Genomic DNA, 18,036 nt, shown 5'->3' on the forward strand with positions numbered 1-18,036 from the left:
AGTAACTAGGACTGAAACTACATAAATTCGTCAAAATGAATAATTTGTGTCAACTCGCCGCAATGTAGATTTATTAACGCACCCGTGATCTCCATTTAAACCAATTTTTTTAAAGCGCACATTGAAAGATGTATCCAGGGCAGGGCTGTACCTACACATATTTGTTGCACATACTACAAAAATCTAGCCTCGTGAGACCATCCTGATCTCGCGAGCTTTCAAGGTTTCACTTGCAGATCAGTCTGGCAACTTTTCGTTAAAGAGAATTTGGACAGAGCCCGTCTACGGAGAGCCTTGCCACTCCGTATTAAGTCCCATTGTACCGAATTTTGGATGCAGTTCCACCAGAGTTCCACTGGGGGCGATCGCCATGAGTGCAGAATGAATGGGAGTCAATGGAGCTAGACGGCTAAAATTGTCTCTTTCACCTGATTGTCGTTGACAAATCTCAGATTTGATTGTAGTTTGTATAACTTCAACATGGGTTATAGGTCAAAAGTTGAATGAACGAGTACTTATGTCTTTTTGATTTCTTACAGGTTGGGTCGTTGTTGCACATAACACGCTAGCATTGTGCTAATGAATGACGTCATTGACACATTTGAAAGGCTTTTAAGAACAATTAAGTGACTTTAAAAAATATAATACTCAACCAAGTGTATTTTCTTTGCCTCCCCTTTCGAATACAATACTCAAATTACTTGAAAAAAAATTATATCCCGAGAAAAGTGGATTTTGAGGGGTACAGCTCCATAGACCTCCATGCATTCTGCACTCGTGGACGAGCGCCCTCATGTGGAACCACAGAAGGAACTGCAACCAGTTCAGAAACCGGAAGTCTTCCGAGAGTGGCAGTTCTCCCCTTATTAGACACCAAACGAACGTCCAATCAGCGTTGGCTTTGAGGCGGGTTGAGGTGTGACGCAACGAACAACTTGACGGCATCCACAGATGAGATGGGCTTAGCTATTATATCGCGCAAGTTTTATTCAAATTAGAAAGTATTCCTGGGTAAGCTGTGAAGCTATGAGTCTCAGCCATGCAGCTGGGAGGAATGAATGACACAGACATCCTCCACGGCCGATTCCAGTTCATAATGGAGGAATATACTTTCTTCAGAAGTGTAGGGCCTACCGTGAAAACTTGATGGGAATTGTCGTTGATTAGGTTCATGTCACATACAAATGGTTAGTTACGTTACCTAACTTAATTGTATGTTAAACGAAGGCATTAGAAGAACACTTTGTTCATCTAATTGGTTGACAGATGGTTTATCCAATCAGCTAACCAGTATTTCCGCCCCTTCCCAAAAGTTCTTCAATGAATAGTTCCCAGATGGATATGCGGAGCAAATCCATCTGGCGGAGTCAGGTTAACAAAAATCATTCTTTGCGATGGATCATTTAGTACCAACGTTACACCGGTCCAATACAGTTTTGCCTATGGCTAGACGTTTTTTGTTTGTTCGAAGTGCGTGTTTAGGGTGTGAGAGGGGAGTCGATGTGCTTTGATTCCAGCTTGGTAGTAGTAGTCTATGCAATTAAAAAACACGTGTGTGTGAAGTATCCAAACAATGATAACGCTTTCATTATGGCTGCTTTAGCCACGGACCTTGAGCTACTGTACAGTGGGTTGGGTTCCATTTAGAAGTGTCGCTTTCCATGATTCACACAGCTGCGTGAAATGTATTAGGCCTACTACTGATATGCAAAACTATTAACTTTTCGCCAAGAGGTGGCAGCTTAAGTCCGCTTGATACTGTAAGCCATTGGTTCCCAAAGTAGATTTTATTTGGGTCGCCAGCATAGCCTAGTGACAATTTATGTTGTGTAACAGGGCCTACCTTATATAGCTTATAGTTTGTTAACAGTCACGGTTTTGTCATAACTCCCTCTATGCATTTTTGCATTTAGAATAGCTCTGAAACCGGGGGCGAACACTTCGCATCGCAAAAACTTCAATCGCAAAATTAAACAATATTTCTATCGGGCACCTACCATGGACTAGGCTGGGTGAACTCAGCCTGATCTGCCGGCGATTCCTTTTCGATTGCTTAAAAGATTGAGCTTGGTCTGGTGAAAGCCAGACTAACCATGGACCTCATAGTTGCAAAATGCTAGGGAACATGAATCAGCATATTATTTGCACAAACAATAACGGACAGTAGCTCTTCAACTTGACCCGTTAAAATGTGTATGAACAGTCTAGCAACGCATTTCATGAAGGCCCTTTTGGACATGTCAGTTATTTGCACCACTGGGTAAAACGGCATTTTGTTTAAGACTACTGGTATTTAATTTGTGCATTGACAATAAAGCTGAATATCATATGAACTAGATTAAACTAGACTAAACTTATGCATATGTAGAAGAAGAAACATTCACAGAAATCCATGACATGACCTCTCTTCTTGATAGCTGTTGAAAACGGCATGGACCTGACAGGGATTGTTTTGTTTAATAATAAATAAATAAATACATTATGCTGCTACCTTCTGCTTTTCCCAAATACAATGTAGCCTACAGGTGTACCTTTCATCAGTCCAGTTGCAATGGATGGACTGTGATGAACTGACCTACTTGTGATTGTTTAGATATTTTAAAGGTTTTATAACTGCTACAAATTTTTTGGCAAGTGCTACAAATCTATTCACCTTTGCAGCGCCAGTAGGGTACTTTGTGTGCGGCCCGCAAACACACATTCCAAACAAGCATACACAAAAGTTTCAAGAGTGGGGGATGGAGTAGAAGATGGAGACAAATTCATTAATATGATTTATTTTCGCGGAATAGATGTACAGGACTGAGCGGCGGTCATATTTTGTACCGCTATGCGGTACATCTAGTTTAACATGTCTTTAAATTAGAGATGCACCAATATGGCATTTTAGGGCTGATAACCGATATCTATCTGTTTGTTGTGGCCGATACCGATACGATAACCAATATTACTCTTGAAAAAAAAAGTAAAAAATTAATTGGGCTCAACATTTAATAAGCATCATTTAGTTGCAGTAATTTTACCTACCACCAATGACGGACATAACTCATAATTAGTCCTCAATGGTACAGCAGTCAACAAAATAGATATAGCCTAAGCCTATGTGTGGCTCCTTTAAGTGAACGTTACGTCAGTGAATTGCGAGTGAGTGGCCAGTGACAGCGTGTGAATAGTTTTCATATTAGGGGTTTGCTCGGATGTAACGTTCTGGCCGGTAACCCAGCTGCATGTTGGCCATGTTGGAGGCACTCAGCGTAGAACTGAATGAAGTACAATAGAGTATTATGCACTTTGGGTACCTTAAGTGATTATAGCCATATCTAAACAATAGAAAAGCTAATCAAAACGCGTCCAAGATGCAAAGGCATATAGGGCGATATTTTGAGAAATTACGGTTTATTGGCAGTGCAGATCATATGAGTTGGGTGAGGGAGACGCAGTACCAAGTTCAACCACAAGCGCCCCCCTTCCTCTTATAACTTCTGGAATGATTCTCCTTTCTCCCTGGTTTTTTAATAACTTTTAGAAGTCGATACCTACTCCAGCTGTTTTTCTCGGTCTGACCTATTGGTACAACCTAAAACACAGCAATTAACCATTTTCCCTGACGACGTTAGGGATCTACTTCAGTGCCTAATACTTTCTTATGATGCAAGTATCTCCAATATGGTCCCACCAAAGAGTTTGTTTATTTGTTTCCCCAACTGTTAGAATGGTGAAATACATCCACACAGCTGACATTATTTTGAGGAAGAAGTAGCCAACCAAGCTCATGTAGCATGTAACCAGACAGGCCTGACGTAGTTGGGAAATTAGGATGAAATCGGATGAAATCGGATATAATCGGAACGATAATAATATATTATTTTTTAATATATCGGCCACCGATATATCGTGCATCCCTATTATATTTTAAATGTTGATTCATACTGACTGACATGAACCAAGGAGTAACCATTAACGTCTACAGCGCACACACACACACATTATCAAAATCAAGCCGGACGCTTTAGGCTATAGTCTTTCTACATGAGTTTAGTTAAAGGGGAACTTGGCAACTATTTCAAGTTAATAAACCCGTTTAGAAATCATTTGGATGGTTAAATTACCTGTTCCGGTGAAAATTGAGACTTTTCCCACTCCCCCTAGCATCCCCAGGTGGAAAAACAACCTTGGGACTATACCGTCCAGGGGGTCGTTTCTAGAAAGCGTCGTTTGCTAACTTGCGTCGCAACCTTGGTAGTACGCTCCATCGTTCTTGGATTTGGTGTTTCTAGAAAGGGTAGTTCGAACTCTCAATCGCAAACAAGGACGCAAAGTTTGGTCGTTTGAACTACTGCCCCTAGGCAGTCGCACTTGTGTCGTTCCTTGGTAGTTCCTGTTGGTGTCCAGAGCGCCTAACCAAAAATCACAACCGCCTAAACAAAAATTGCGAAGTGGATGTTTATCTCGTGACTCAATGATTGATATATCCTGTTGCTTAATTTTGATTAAGACACTGACTCCCCTACTTAGCTCATTCTTTCTATTTATGTTAATTCGAGTATTGCCTTAGCTTTAGTATTATAATCTTCATAGACTTTTACAACAGCAGTGATAAATGGTGTAGTGGCTAGAGCAGAAGACTTGTTATCCCAACGTTGTAGGTTCGATTTTCTTATGATGTGAGATTGTCCTCTTGCTTCTCGCTACCTGCAGGTGAACTGTGTGACACATAGATTAAATAGTTTTTGACTGATGTCTTGTACCTATGGTCTCTCGATGTAGAGTAACTATATACATAAATATGTATGGTCAAATCCTATTGTTGTGTCTCGTAGGCCTACTCTTACTCAGAGATGAAAAGAAAAGAAGAAATAGGATGCGAACTCAGGCCGAGCGCGCAGTGCACCAACGCGCTGCCGTTAAGCCACGAGACAGTTGATAACTTATGGGATACCCAGATATTTGTCCAGGCTATATATTTTTTCCAACACATAGATATTTAACACAACTAATGACTCATATTGGTCTGCTTAAGTTAACTGTTTTATATGCTTGCAATAGGTTTAGGTTTTGGCTGATGGCAATGACAATACCAGCATTAATCACTCGGTTTAGATTAGAAACATGTCGACATAGGCGATGACAGAACATTTCTAGGGGGTGGGGTATTACACGTTGCCACTGTTTCCACCAATGATATGTATCGCTGCATCATCAACAACGTTGTTGGAACTATGGTGTTCGAACGTCGGAGGTAGCGAATTGCGACACAGGTACGATGCTTTCTGGAAACAGGTGTAACAGTGTCGTTGTTTGGTCGCAAGTTGCGTCGTACCATGGTGGTTGAGCAACGTCGTTGCTAACTTTTCTAGAAACGACCCCCAGGTAAGAGAAGTGAAAAACAGGAAACTCGTTTTAAATAGTGCTTCTTACCTTGTAACATCCACACTGTTCTGCTGAACTTATGCTAACCGTTTTTTCTATCTTGTAAACAAATCCATGTGCTTTATCGTTACCTTTTTCCAGTTTGAAATAGCATAATGCAAGACTTCTCCAGCAGAGGGGGAAATATAGCTAATCCTGCCAAGTTTCCCTTTAATGATCGGGCTATAATAAGACCACACTGTAAACCGGGACATTTAGATAGATAGATAGATAGATAGATACTTTATTGATCCCTATAAGGGGAAATTCAAGATTTTAGCTTCCCGACAGGCTTTTGTCAGTACTCGGGACACACAACTCAAAATTGGGACTGTCCCGGTTAAACAGGGACTTCTGATCACCCTATTCTGTGTGCTTGTTAAATAACTTTAGCCTAGAAATCTAGACGCACCCTAGCAGCGGCAAATTAATTTGCTCAGCCTGTACGTCTAGTACCAAACCATAGGGATTTCTATTGGCTGACGCCCTGGACGTCATCCAATCACAGCGCTCTATTTTGTTAGAAAGTCTTAAGGCGGGCTTAACAGGATAACGACAGTCTTGCGACGGTGAACAACAAGGAAGGTTGCTATGCTTTTACTGTCTATGTGGCTATGGCGAACGAAGAGCGGTTGTTTGAATCGGCGTTGGCGTCAACTTTGGAGGAGTTGGACTTGTATTTGCCGTTTTGCCGACCGGATACGGATATGGTCGTAGCGCTGGCCTATTGCATGCCTAGGCAGTTTGAAAGACAATTCTCTACCCGCCCCTTGGATTAAGCGAGGTGAATGGTTCGATTCCAGACTATACATTTCAATGATATAGGATGGCCCACCAGGCTAAAATAACTTGCCTTTCCAGATTAAATGGACATACTGGTTAAGAAAGGCATGTGAACAGTCTCTAAAATAGGGGTAGCTTCCTTAGTATAGCGTCGTTGAAAGTTCTCTCTCGCTCTCTCAGAGGTAGCCTACCAAGCATTTGCTCTGCTGCCGGCTTGTGCTACATTTTAGCTACATTTTTATGTACCAAATCAGCAATTTCGTTAAGTGAATCTTTTGTAAATTGCTTTACAATTACCATTGGGCACTCCTCGTTGGCCGTTTTCGTTATCGCCCGGCTCGACTCAGCTTGTCGCCATTCACTCCTTCATTTTCATTAACATTCCCGGTAGAATTCTCAATCTTTTTGGCCTCTGTGTGTCCAGTTACATAGTTTCTGTCTGTTCTTGGTCTTGGATTTTGTTAAAAAAAATTCTAAATAAATGTGACTTATAGTCCGGTGCGATTTATAGTCCGGAAAATACGGTATACACACCCCTATGAACCTTTTACACTTAGGGTGTCCCGAACTCGGGACATGTGTGACGGGTCACTCCATTCTACTGTTACTTCTACACATCACCACGGACAACCACTTGGATCAGGTTTCTTTATTGCTGGAACAAAGTATGACAGTGTGGAATTGTGGGTTCAGCAAATAGATCTCAGGGCAACAATCCAGTATCTCGTAATCTCCAGTCTGGGTAAACACTATACCAGGGGTCACCAAATGGCGGACCGTGGGCCGAGTCCGGACCCTGACGTGATCCTATCCGGACCCGGACCATAATAGCCTAATTTAGATTTTCACGTAAGATTTCTGTGAGTGAAGATTTCTGTGAGATTCTGTGAATTCTGATAAAGTCGAGTCAGTGAGTAAGGTAGCCTAGCCCTATGGGGAAGAGACTCACTGATAGCCTGAAACGAGCGAGGAGAGGAAACGGGACGAGAAACAATCAGATGGATATCTAAGTTAACGATAAGTAAGTTATTTTCAAATCATCGATTGCTCAAAGAGGAGAAAGCTAGACAGCGAGAACAGAGCTTTATATAACGATACGGGGGCAATACCACGCAAAACTGTCACGTCCGTAACGCCAACTAAATATGGATGTGACAGTTTTGCGCGGAATTGCCCTGGACCTCTTCTACATATTCTGAGACAGCCGATTTTTAAAAGCGCCAATTTGAAGCACCTCTAGCCTACTAGACAAAGCATATATTTTGAGCAAGCATAGGGTAGGCCAGGGCCGTAGTCACCATAAACTTTGGGGGGGACGTGTCCCCCCCAATATTCAGATGTGACCAAAATGTCCCCCCCAATATTCGGACATACAAAAAAATAAAGAAAAAAATGCTATAGGCTACTACAGGAAACCAACAAGTCCCGCCATCTGAAATGCAACCAAACGTAAATACATGTAACACACAAATTAGTGACCTATTCATGGTTTCAGAGAGTACACTGTGAGTGGTTTGTCCTGGAGGAAAGGTGTAGCACTGTCTAAGGAAACCCCATTCATTTTTGAAGCTGATCAGACTCAAAGGTAACTTTGAAGCATTTTCCATATTGTAGCCTATTTTCTCGCAATGATAGCGAAAGTGAAACGTAGTGTCCTTTTATTTGAATTTGTGCGTGCCTGTGTCATTCATTTCTTTCACATGTCTTACAACATAAATAATGCATTCATATGCTAGTAGTAATGTCAGATATGAACCGGTTTATACGCCTCTTAGAAATGGCTGTTGCATCTTGCATGTTACATTTAGATGCGCACTCAATCTCGCATCCATGCAGGCAAAACGTAGCACTCAAATGTGGCGACGGCACAAAAGTTGAAAAAACTTTTACAATGGTGGTGATAGCCTACAGTTAATGTGAATCGCGGACATTAACCAAAGAAAGGAATTTCCACCTCCATTCACCAAATAAAGGCTGTGTTTCTACATTTTAACACAAAACGTAATTTCTGTCAGAAACCAGCCTATAATGCATTGGGTAACTTGAGGTGAGTCAGACAGAAGAGGGACCTGTCTAGCCTATATTGAATCCCTTCCCTTTCAAACAACCTTAAAATTGTGTGATTAGCCGCCAGAATAATAAAATCAAAATACAAAATATGATTGGGCTAGGTCCAAACCTATGAGTAAGCATTCAGTGTAATATAGAGGCTATCAAAGTATTTTCTTTTAAAATATACATTTTGGAGACAAATGGAGTCATACCACAGGTCTATATCCAGGGATGGATTATTGAATGGGCCTACTGGCAAGAGTTCAGGGGGCCCTGAAGCCTAAGACTGTGTGAAGTTGCTTCTCCGCCCTTCTCTTCTATTTCCACAAAAGTCACAAGTCGTCATAATATAAAGGGTCATTTTTTTTTTTTTTAAGTCTTCCGGGGAAGTATGCCCCCGGGCCCCCCTATCTTAACAGGGGAGGGTTTTTTGCATCTATGCCCAGGGGTTCATAATCCATCCGTGCCTATGTCCGTCAAAAGTTTGGTATATCCTAATTGACTGACTTAACTAATGACTTGTTTGTGATTTTAATAATATTTTTGCATGGCAGGAAATGTATTGAAATTCTGTTATTGAAATTCACACCGCAGCACAGATTTGGTCCCCCCCAATGTTGACATCATGGCTACTTGGGGTAGGCTAGGCCCATTCAACAGTGAACTGAGACCACAGAATATTTTACGATTTAAAAAGGCAATATGATTGATCCACCACAATCTAGCCTACATTCACTGCCCACCAACGTGATGTTCCTGGGTTTCCAGGATTTCGGGTCAACATAAAAATTAAAATTAAAAAATTAAACTTGCTGATTAATGGGTTCCAGGAACCAGCTGTGGAATATCCATCCTGGTCTCAGCTCAAATTTTAAACTGTGTGTGAAAGTATAGTGGCTAAGTTTTAGAATATATAAGCCTTAGGCTAAATTACACAACATTCAGTACATTTCAGCATTAAAACTACTTGAACATGTTTATCATTGCAAACGCAGCACTCGAGCACATGTGGCTAATCTCCAAACTACCACGCTGGTCTGCAATATAGCTAAGCTAGCGCAAGCCAACATAAGAATAGTTACCTAGAACAAAGTATGACAGTGTGGAATTGTGGGTTCAGCAAATAAATCTCGGACCCGGACAACAATCTAAATAACATGTAAAGCAAGTGACAATTAGCACGCTAGTTCACATGAAAATAATGCTTCGTTGCCAATCTCTAAAACATGACTTTACAAGACACATAAATCATCAACTACACTTAAAATAGTTAACTGAAATCATTATAAGTACATTGCATGACAAAATACGAGACATATACTTAGAATTACAAGAAAACATCGTTTATTCCAGACCTCACAAATTGCAGTGATTTACCCAGTATCTCGTAATCTCCAGTCCGTGTAAACGCAACGCGAATCCCACTGTCACACTGAATCAACCTGCCGCTAGATGGCGTAGTTGCATCACTTTTAATATGATTTAACTAGCAACTCCTTTTACTCCGTTACACATGTACAGTGCCCCCACCACCCCCCAACATTCTAAATCAATTGTATGCACCATATTGCTATGTAGCATGACAACCTTTTTCATGTGCAATCTGTATAGTTACATTGTCAGATTAATCTTGCTATGTCTCAATTAAATGTAATCAAAAATGCCCTCCTTCGCCTTTGCTGCTTCCCTACTTTCTAGCTGCAGTGTATATCCCTTAGCAATAAGTAGATGCAGCATATAAGGTCTTGAAATATTCACAAGAATCCCTAGAAATTGAATATTGAATAAATTGTTATCTTTCATTTGAGACCAGGATTATGCTTCTACACCAAGAGGTTGCCACACAGTAAGCCTTTTATTGTTGCATTTTGGGTAACCAAAAGTCCTATGGGGAGTTTCCATAGGGCATTTTACAAAACGCATGAGCCTACCTTGGCAAATAATGGTCTAAAGTAGGCCTACTTATATTTCATTCTATATTGATCTACTTTGAGATACAGATTCACAAAACCTGGTAGTGGGCATCAGTTGTGTTTCCAAGACAAAATAAATGACCAAATAACCGCCTAAAAAAATTCTACCCTTCATTCTACCCTTTGCCACTCTCTGACAGTTCATCACACAGTCAATCTATTGGTACCAAAGGAAGGCCTCAGCTTACAAAAGAGGTCAAGCACTTGAATATAAGTCAAAGTATGTGCAAACAGGGCCATTGTTAGTAGGCGGTGTGCAATTTCGAGCAAAAACACAAAATGGGGGGTAAGTGTAATATTCCCATAGAGGCAGGCAGATTTTTTATTTTTAAAGGCCAGTTATTTCATGGATCCAGGATACAGGATACACAAAGTTCCCATGGTTTTATTTCAGTTAGCTTAATAGCTGGTTTGATTTGCATTGAGAGATGATCTTATGGAAAGTACCCCATGCCAATCTCTAGGTATGGTGAAGGGTACAGTATGTGATGATGTGGGGCTATTTTAATTCCAAAGGCCAAGGGAACTTTATCAGGATGCATAGTATCCTAGATTCATGAAATAACTGGCCTTTAAAAATAAAAATCTGCCTGCCTCTATGGGAATTTAACATATGGGTGTGTATATGCCCCCTGTATTTTAAGGAAGAACGATTACTCATTATTCATGTCCCTAAAGGTTGGATTTGTCTTAATTGTTTTAATTTGGCCATTAACATCAATTTCCAAAAGATTTTTTGTATTCCTCTTTTTAGTCAACTTTAGCATGGGTATGAAATAAAAAAAAAGAAAATACACTGGAGCACAATGATTCAGACAACAAAAATCACTAACGTTTCGACACCACTGTGTCTTCGGGCACAGTGGTGTCGAAACGTTAGTCGTTTTTTTGTTTTCACTAAGGAAAGACTGCAAGTTGAATCAGTGTGCTCCAGTCTGTTTTTTTTGTTTTGTTTAAATAGTCTACCATCCTACCGCTGTGAAGCACCCGATTCTGCAGCTTCAACTGGATGACGCATGGACAGAGTATCCCACTTTAATCAGATAAAGTACATTTTCACTAAATAAAATACTAATCAATCAATGAAATGTACTGTTTGATGCTATCAAATATAAACTAGTAAATATCTCAAGGGTGCAAAGATGGATCCATCACTGTTGAGTGAAAAGCTGTGTTATTCAAACACACTGTCCATAACTGTTTGTCTGACAACTGATGTAGTGGAGTAACCTACATTGATTTCAAAATGTAAAAAAAAAAAAAGAAACGACCTTTGGATCTGAATTAAGTGCATGTTAATGCAGTGCATTTCTGGTTGAAGACTGTGTCAACACCAAGCCACTTATTTTGCGTATCTGATAGGAATCAGTGAAATACCAGGCCTTTATGACTGTATTAATGTTATATGGTTTCCAAATTTCACATATACTTCCAGACCCAAAACTTGCAAAATATCACTAATACAATATGACTGTGAAACCACCACTTTTAACATTTTGAAATTTTGTTTGCCTCAATTTATAACTCTGTGCGGTTTGAGTATAATCTCATTGCCATCCACAGTGACAATGTCTGTAGATGCAAGGCCCTCTGTACTGCAGGGAAGTCCTAAACCCAAGATGACGCAATAACCACAGACCTCCCTTTGAAGCATCACTTTATTATTATTTTGTCAGCATTTAAACTTTGCAGTTTATGATAATAAGCAACATACGGGCGGAGGGGGGGGAAACGTAGGGAACAGTGACTAGTTGAAAGAGGGTGGGTCGGTTTTATGTCATTTCCACAAAGGCCTGACAGACATTTTGTGTTTGCTTTACTGGCTCAGCATCTTTGTTCCATGGTGGGTTCCCACCCACGTCACTGCTGGCTCCCTCTGATGTGGCCGCGCAGTGTGTGACTGGGAGCACAGCCCCATATGGGGGCGTCCCTGTAATCCGCACCGTGCTGGGGGTGGGATTGCTCCACTCGGATGTCCATTTTGGCAAACGTGATCCAAGGGTCGTAAAATGGAGGGGTGGCAGTGCTGTGATCCAAAGATGACGACGTTGATGACAGTGGACAGGAATCCTCTAATTGATGTTCTGCAGTGATCTAGGATTTGGCATCGTCCATCAATTTTGCGACTGTTTCTGAGTTTGTTGAATGGTCATCCGAATAAATCCTGGGGATGAGTGTTTTTTTTATTTCTTTATTTGTGCTACAGCTGCAGTATTATGTCAGGACACATGTGAAAAGAGAAAGGATGACTGACATAACTTTCTTTGAGCACAGAATGCCTCAAGTGGTGTCAACTGCCTAATTGTGATGCTACAGTTATTTCAAACATAATCACATTTGTATCCTTGAACTGATAAACCCATGCCCATGTGCCAAAGTTCTGACATTTTGAAAGGATTGAATGTTGTATTCATGTATTTGAATTGTATTTGATGTTAGCAAGAAAGTTGATAACCACTATGTGTGTCATGCACCAAAAGATTGAGACCTGCAAATATGCATACACAAATCAATAGGTATATTATGGTTTATTATTGGAGAAATATAATGAGACATATAAATAATACATATAATTAGTCACTACATGCTTACTTTCATACAATTCATAAACTTACACAGTTAACATTTTGTTGAATGAGACGCAGTAGGCTAAATGATAGTGTACAGATTAGTGATAGGTCTCTAGATAGGTCTCAATTGTAACCATTAACTTTTAACTGAAATGTAATACACTGCATGTACACTGCATGTTGGTGTCAGCTTTCAGGTAGTCTTTCTGGTTATGAACACTGACGTTCCATTTAAATCTAACCATAGTATCTTGGCAATAGGATTCATTTATGACTAGTAACTTATAAGATTCTGCAACGTTATTCTTTCATTTGTCCATTGGTCACATCTACTTTTGCATTACAACTATAGCCTTCTCTGTTTTATTTCAAGCAAATCGTTTATTAATGCGATTTTAAACAAATACACGCGATGTAAGACCACAGAAGTCAACTGGGCGAACTTCAGTATGAAGTGGCAAACTGTAAACGTAATTTGTGGTTTCGAGGTGAGAGTAGTGAGGTGAAATCAGTTCATTTTTACTCGGGACAGCCAATTCAGATGAGCACAGTTGCATATGATAACTATGCGGTTATATCCTCCTAGGTTACTTTGCTGAAAAAAAAAGTTTGATGGGATTTGCTGTTTACACTCAGCGATTCGTGCGCGTTAGGACAGCAATTGCACCCAACCCCTCAACTCATGCCTCGCAGGCTCAAGTCAGATCAACACCGACATACTTCCAGCGCGTTGGAAACTGTGTGTGTGGGGCCCCAAAGACGTCAATGAAACGTCAAAATGATACAGGAAATCCTTTGAATAAACCTCTGGGTAGAAAAAAGAGCCGTAGAACAGAAACCATAGGCTACTTCTTGGGGAATAATTAGAAAGGACACGTCTGCAAGCTTATGCTAGTTGAGAATACATTTACTTGAATCCTAGTCATTGTGAAGTTCACATTTCAGGAAGGCTGGTGTACTAGTCTAATCGTTTGCACTTGCAAGGTAGTGTGGTTAGTCTTTAGAGACCCAAGAGAGCGTGAAGTTTCAGTGACTCATTAAAAGTCGTAAATTATTTTTCGACGTACGTTGTTTTTGCAATAAAGTAAGCTGTAATAGTTAGTCTAGTTCTATGAGTAGGCTACAGATATAGCCTATAGTTTAGGATGTGTTTTAATCATTGCAGAATTTTATACAGGGTAATTTAAATCGACACAGTTTACATGATGACCTAGCCTACTGTAACAGGCCTGTACGATCTCATCCTTTATCTTAAGCTACATTCTGGATAAATGTATGATACGTTAAGCTATTTCGTGGGTCTTTCCTTGAGTTGAACACTACAGTTCAAACGATCGGTTAACTTTTAAAAAAAATAGGCTCAGTAGGCTTTACAACGCGAATTAGGCCTATGTTTTTCAGAACGACAGGAGAAGCTACCCTGGACTTTGTAATGTCACATCCTTGTTTTTGTGTGTACCTGTTTGAATTCTGTGACCATGTTCTCTCGTAGCCTGTGTAATAAAAATGGTCTTTTTCATTTGCATGTATATGAATTTTGTGCAGAATTAGCCGATGCACAATGCGCTAGAACATACACGTTTATGGACGGGGTCGTGTTTTAAATTCCTATAGCCTATTAACAGGGCTATAGTTTTTTTCAGTTGACTCAATTAATTACATTTTTGTTCAGGAGTTATTCTACATTGGAAACAGACATTGCTTTGAAGTGGCTTATTCTACACACCAGGCTGCTTTGCACGCACCATGCGCGCGCGCGCGCTCTCTCTCTCTCTCTCACACACACACAGAGACAGACGCGTGCTGACGTCTCGAAGGCATTTAGGCTGTCTGCCTCTGCTGCAGCGGCTATCACAGCTTTATTTCTTATAGTTTATCAGTTTATTTTTGCTGACGAAAGACCGGCTACTAAGGCAACCAGTTTAATGAACATGGCTGAACATTTGATATTCGATACATTATGTGTAGCCTATCAGTGAAAACGGGTTATTTGGAATGATTCTGTTCAGTCAGAAGAGGATTTGTGTGATAAGATCCTGGGCTGAATTGTAACACAGCTTGTCGTCTTATGTCAAAAAAGAAACAATTTTATGAGCTATGGCAAGGTTTCGATAATTGCTTGTTTGATTCACGCAATTGCAACAGCATGTTCCCAGTGCTTCCTTATGGCTATCGAGCGAAAACAACTCGGTAAATTAGGCGTTAATGATGCGACCCCTCCGTCAGTATTGAGTCTATGGATACCTCTATCGCAGTTTGTTATTATTTTTCATAGAAGTCTCAAGCGGTCCTGCCTCATCACCGCTATTATAACGGAGGATGTCCAACCCTGAGAAATTACTCCCATCACGCCCCCAATCCCCCCTGACCGCTGGGAAAACACACAGATCCGGAGACAGCGTTCACGTCCACAGCAGCAGTGTGTCTCCGGAGGGCGGTTGGGCGGGCGGCGCAGCTCTTTACGCAGCGACACCCAGGAACAGCAGCAGCAATCAGGGAGGAGGAGGCAACAACACCGCGGCCAGCAGCGCAGTCCTCCGCGATCCCTCGTCTGCTTACCCCGCGTTCTCCTCGCCGTCGCCTTCCTCTCCCTCTGGACCACCACAGAAAGGAGGCGGACCGAGTGGGGGCAGAGCGACATTGCCTCTCCCGTACTTGCTGCGCACCATTCACGGCTTTCCCCTCCACGGACTATTAGGACTTCATCCCTCCGCGTCCTGCTCGGGTTATTTCCGTAAAAGCGGAACCGCCTTCAGCAGGAGTCCCCTACGAGGCACGCTTTTCTCTGCCGCTCTTCCCCTCCTGCGCCTGCGGTCAGACATGGAAGATGGTCCGCCTTCAACAAGCTGTTTCAGAAGGTTGACTGACTGTTTTCTCGGTTCAAGTAGGTACTTTAAAATTACATTATGAAAGCAGTTAATCATCAACCCCAGTGTAAAGGAACGATAATTTGCACAACTTTCACTTGCACTGCTATTATAGGCATTGTGATGAACTTTTCTGCTGTTTTATCACGTCGAATCCCGTGTGGCCATAGTCCTATCCAGACTAGTTGCGCAGGATGTCCTACTGTATATTGGCGAGTCATGTGTGGACAGTTGTATTGTCAATCCTAGACATCCGTCATTTACAAACCGATGTTTGAGAAAAGACAATGCATTATTTACCAAGCATTATTTACCTAACACAGGGTGTGGACGTTCTACTAAAGGGAGCCGAGGGAGGGGGTCTTTGATCAGCCATGGAGATACATGGGTTTTGTGCAAAGTTTAAAGGCAGAAACGTGGCTCATGTAAGCGGAGTGCTTCTGATATCAAATTATAGCGCAACGACATATATCAATATGCAAGAGACGTCCCACGGCAGAGAACGTATGGCTACTGAGGTCAGCAGATAGCATAAACCATGCGAAGCTCATGAAGACTATAAAACTATTCCTAAACGCTGGCAGTGTCTCTAATACTGCACACGATTTGTTTCTTCTCACTCTCCTCCCGTTGAAGCGTTTAACTGTAACCAAAATACAGGTGAATGGTTGAAATTATTGTAATTAAATAGGACTTTTGCATTTAACCTAACCTAACCACTTTTCTAATCGGCCTTTTTATTGCCTTGTTGGCAGCAGCTACGTGAGGAGCTTCCGCATATTCCCGTTGTAATGATAGGCGTTTTCCCAAGGATGATCTTCACCTGTCTCAAGACCTCTCCATGGGCACTTGCTCTATCCAAATTCAAAGGGACAGGTTGGGTTCAGTAATGCCTAGAGGCTTGCGGAGAGCTCGTGTGTCCAAAGTAGACTGCGAACAGGTGCAGCGTTAACTCCTTTCAGTTCAGCATGTTTGAAAGGTGTTGCGCTGACAGGGCTGGAATGTTAAAGGTCATACATGTTTATTAACAGCACCGTTGGGGGACAACTGCATCTTTGTTGATCAGCAGGTATTCTCAACAACTGAATATGACATATTGATAGTTGTAGGACAATACTCCCTATAATTTGTTTTGGCACATTGAATACTAGTGTGAATATTTTAGTTATTTTAATTATTTAGTAATCAAGTTTTTTTTTTATCTACCCAAACAGCAACCTTATAACACATGGTTTTAAATACAATATAGCCTAAGCAATCTAAATGGCATTTAAAAATAAAGATGCACATTATTTGTTAAATTGTTACATAGAGCATTCTGTAGTTTCCCCACAAATATATGTATATTGTGTGTGATGTGGCCATGAATGGGATTTCTTTGAGTCGTGCATATAGAAACATACTAGGTTTGTTGGGTGAGTGACAGTACAGTGGTGCTTGTTTCATTCTCATCATGGTGTAGTCTGCTGGCCGTTGATGTAGGCTTATCAATATGGAACAGCAAAAAACATGTCTCTCTCTCACCGCACGCACACACACACACACACACACACAAACACACACATACACATACACACACACAAACACACACACTGTACAGAAAGTAGAGGGAAGTCTTAATGAGAGGGTGTGAAAGAAAATAAGTTGATGTTACTCCGACCAAAATTCTGTATGTGCAGTCTTAGGAGTTTGGTAAATCCTTCTAGCTGTGATGTTAAACCACTCTTGAAAATGGGTCCAATAACACATCTGTGATACTTCCTTTTTCTTTCTTTCTTTTTTTCTTTCTTTCTTTCTTTCTTTCTTTCTTTCTTTCTTTTTTTCTTTCTTTCTTTCTTTCTTCCAAGTGAAGTTGTAGTGTGTTAAGTTGTGTGTCAAGAACAAGCAATGGCTTAATCAGTAATACATTGACTATGACACCTATTTTCCAATGCGTATACGTACAGGTATGTACTGGTTTAGACTGTAACCACCATACAGTCCCACTCCCGTTCTCCCGTATCAAGACTGTGTTGCATCTGAGTACAACCCCCTACACAAATATTGTCATGACTTGACTTGACTTGTGTGTGTCCTTCATTTCATTATGGCTTTGCCTTTTCAGTGTTCTCTATGAGTACCCAGGAGAATATTGGTTGTTGTGTGGAAGAATTTAGCTTGTGACGTTGTTGAGAGTCACTGAGGGATTAAATCAGATGAAGAAGAAGTTGTTGATAAAGATAATGAGTGATTGATTCAGATCCACTTCCATTGACTTTTGCTAGGATTAGCTTGTCACAAAATACAGATTTGTATTTATTTGTTCTGAGGTGGATCCCGTCTAAAAGTAAAACTGTAGTTTGGTTTGCCACCTTGCCACTTGTAACTGTTGAAGAGGTTTCT

At 40.9% G+C, this 18,036-nt stretch overlaps 1 protein-coding gene across 4 annotated transcripts in view; it reads left to right on the top strand.

Annotated features, from left to right (window-relative positions):
* pde10a (phosphodiesterase 10A) overlaps positions 1–18,036 on the top strand; it is a 114,119-nt gene that overhangs the window by 25,593 nt on the left and 70,490 nt on the right. For 2 of the 4 annotated variants that reach the window (XM_076285825.1, XM_076285829.1), the window contains exon 1: positions 13,098–15,671. The exons of 1 other annotated variant lie outside the window; for it this stretch is intronic. In XM_076285825.1, the coding sequence (XP_076141940.1) occupies positions 15,107–15,671 (565 nt within the window). In that variant the 5' untranslated portion in view covers positions 13,098–15,106. Of the gene's footprint in view, positions 1–13,097; positions 15,672–18,036 lie in introns of those variants that run through there. One more of the 4 variants, XM_076285826.1, reaches the window with a different exon arrangement.

Source organism: Alosa pseudoharengus, unplaced genomic scaffold (genome assembly GCF_046254945.1).
Source record: "Alosa pseudoharengus isolate Yale_2024_CS ecotype anadromous, Long Island Sound unplaced genomic scaffold, YU_APseudo_1.1 YU_APseudo_1.1_scf_15, whole genome shotgun sequence".
NCBI lineage: Eukaryota > Metazoa > Chordata > Actinopteri > Clupeiformes > Clupeidae > Alosa > Alosa pseudoharengus.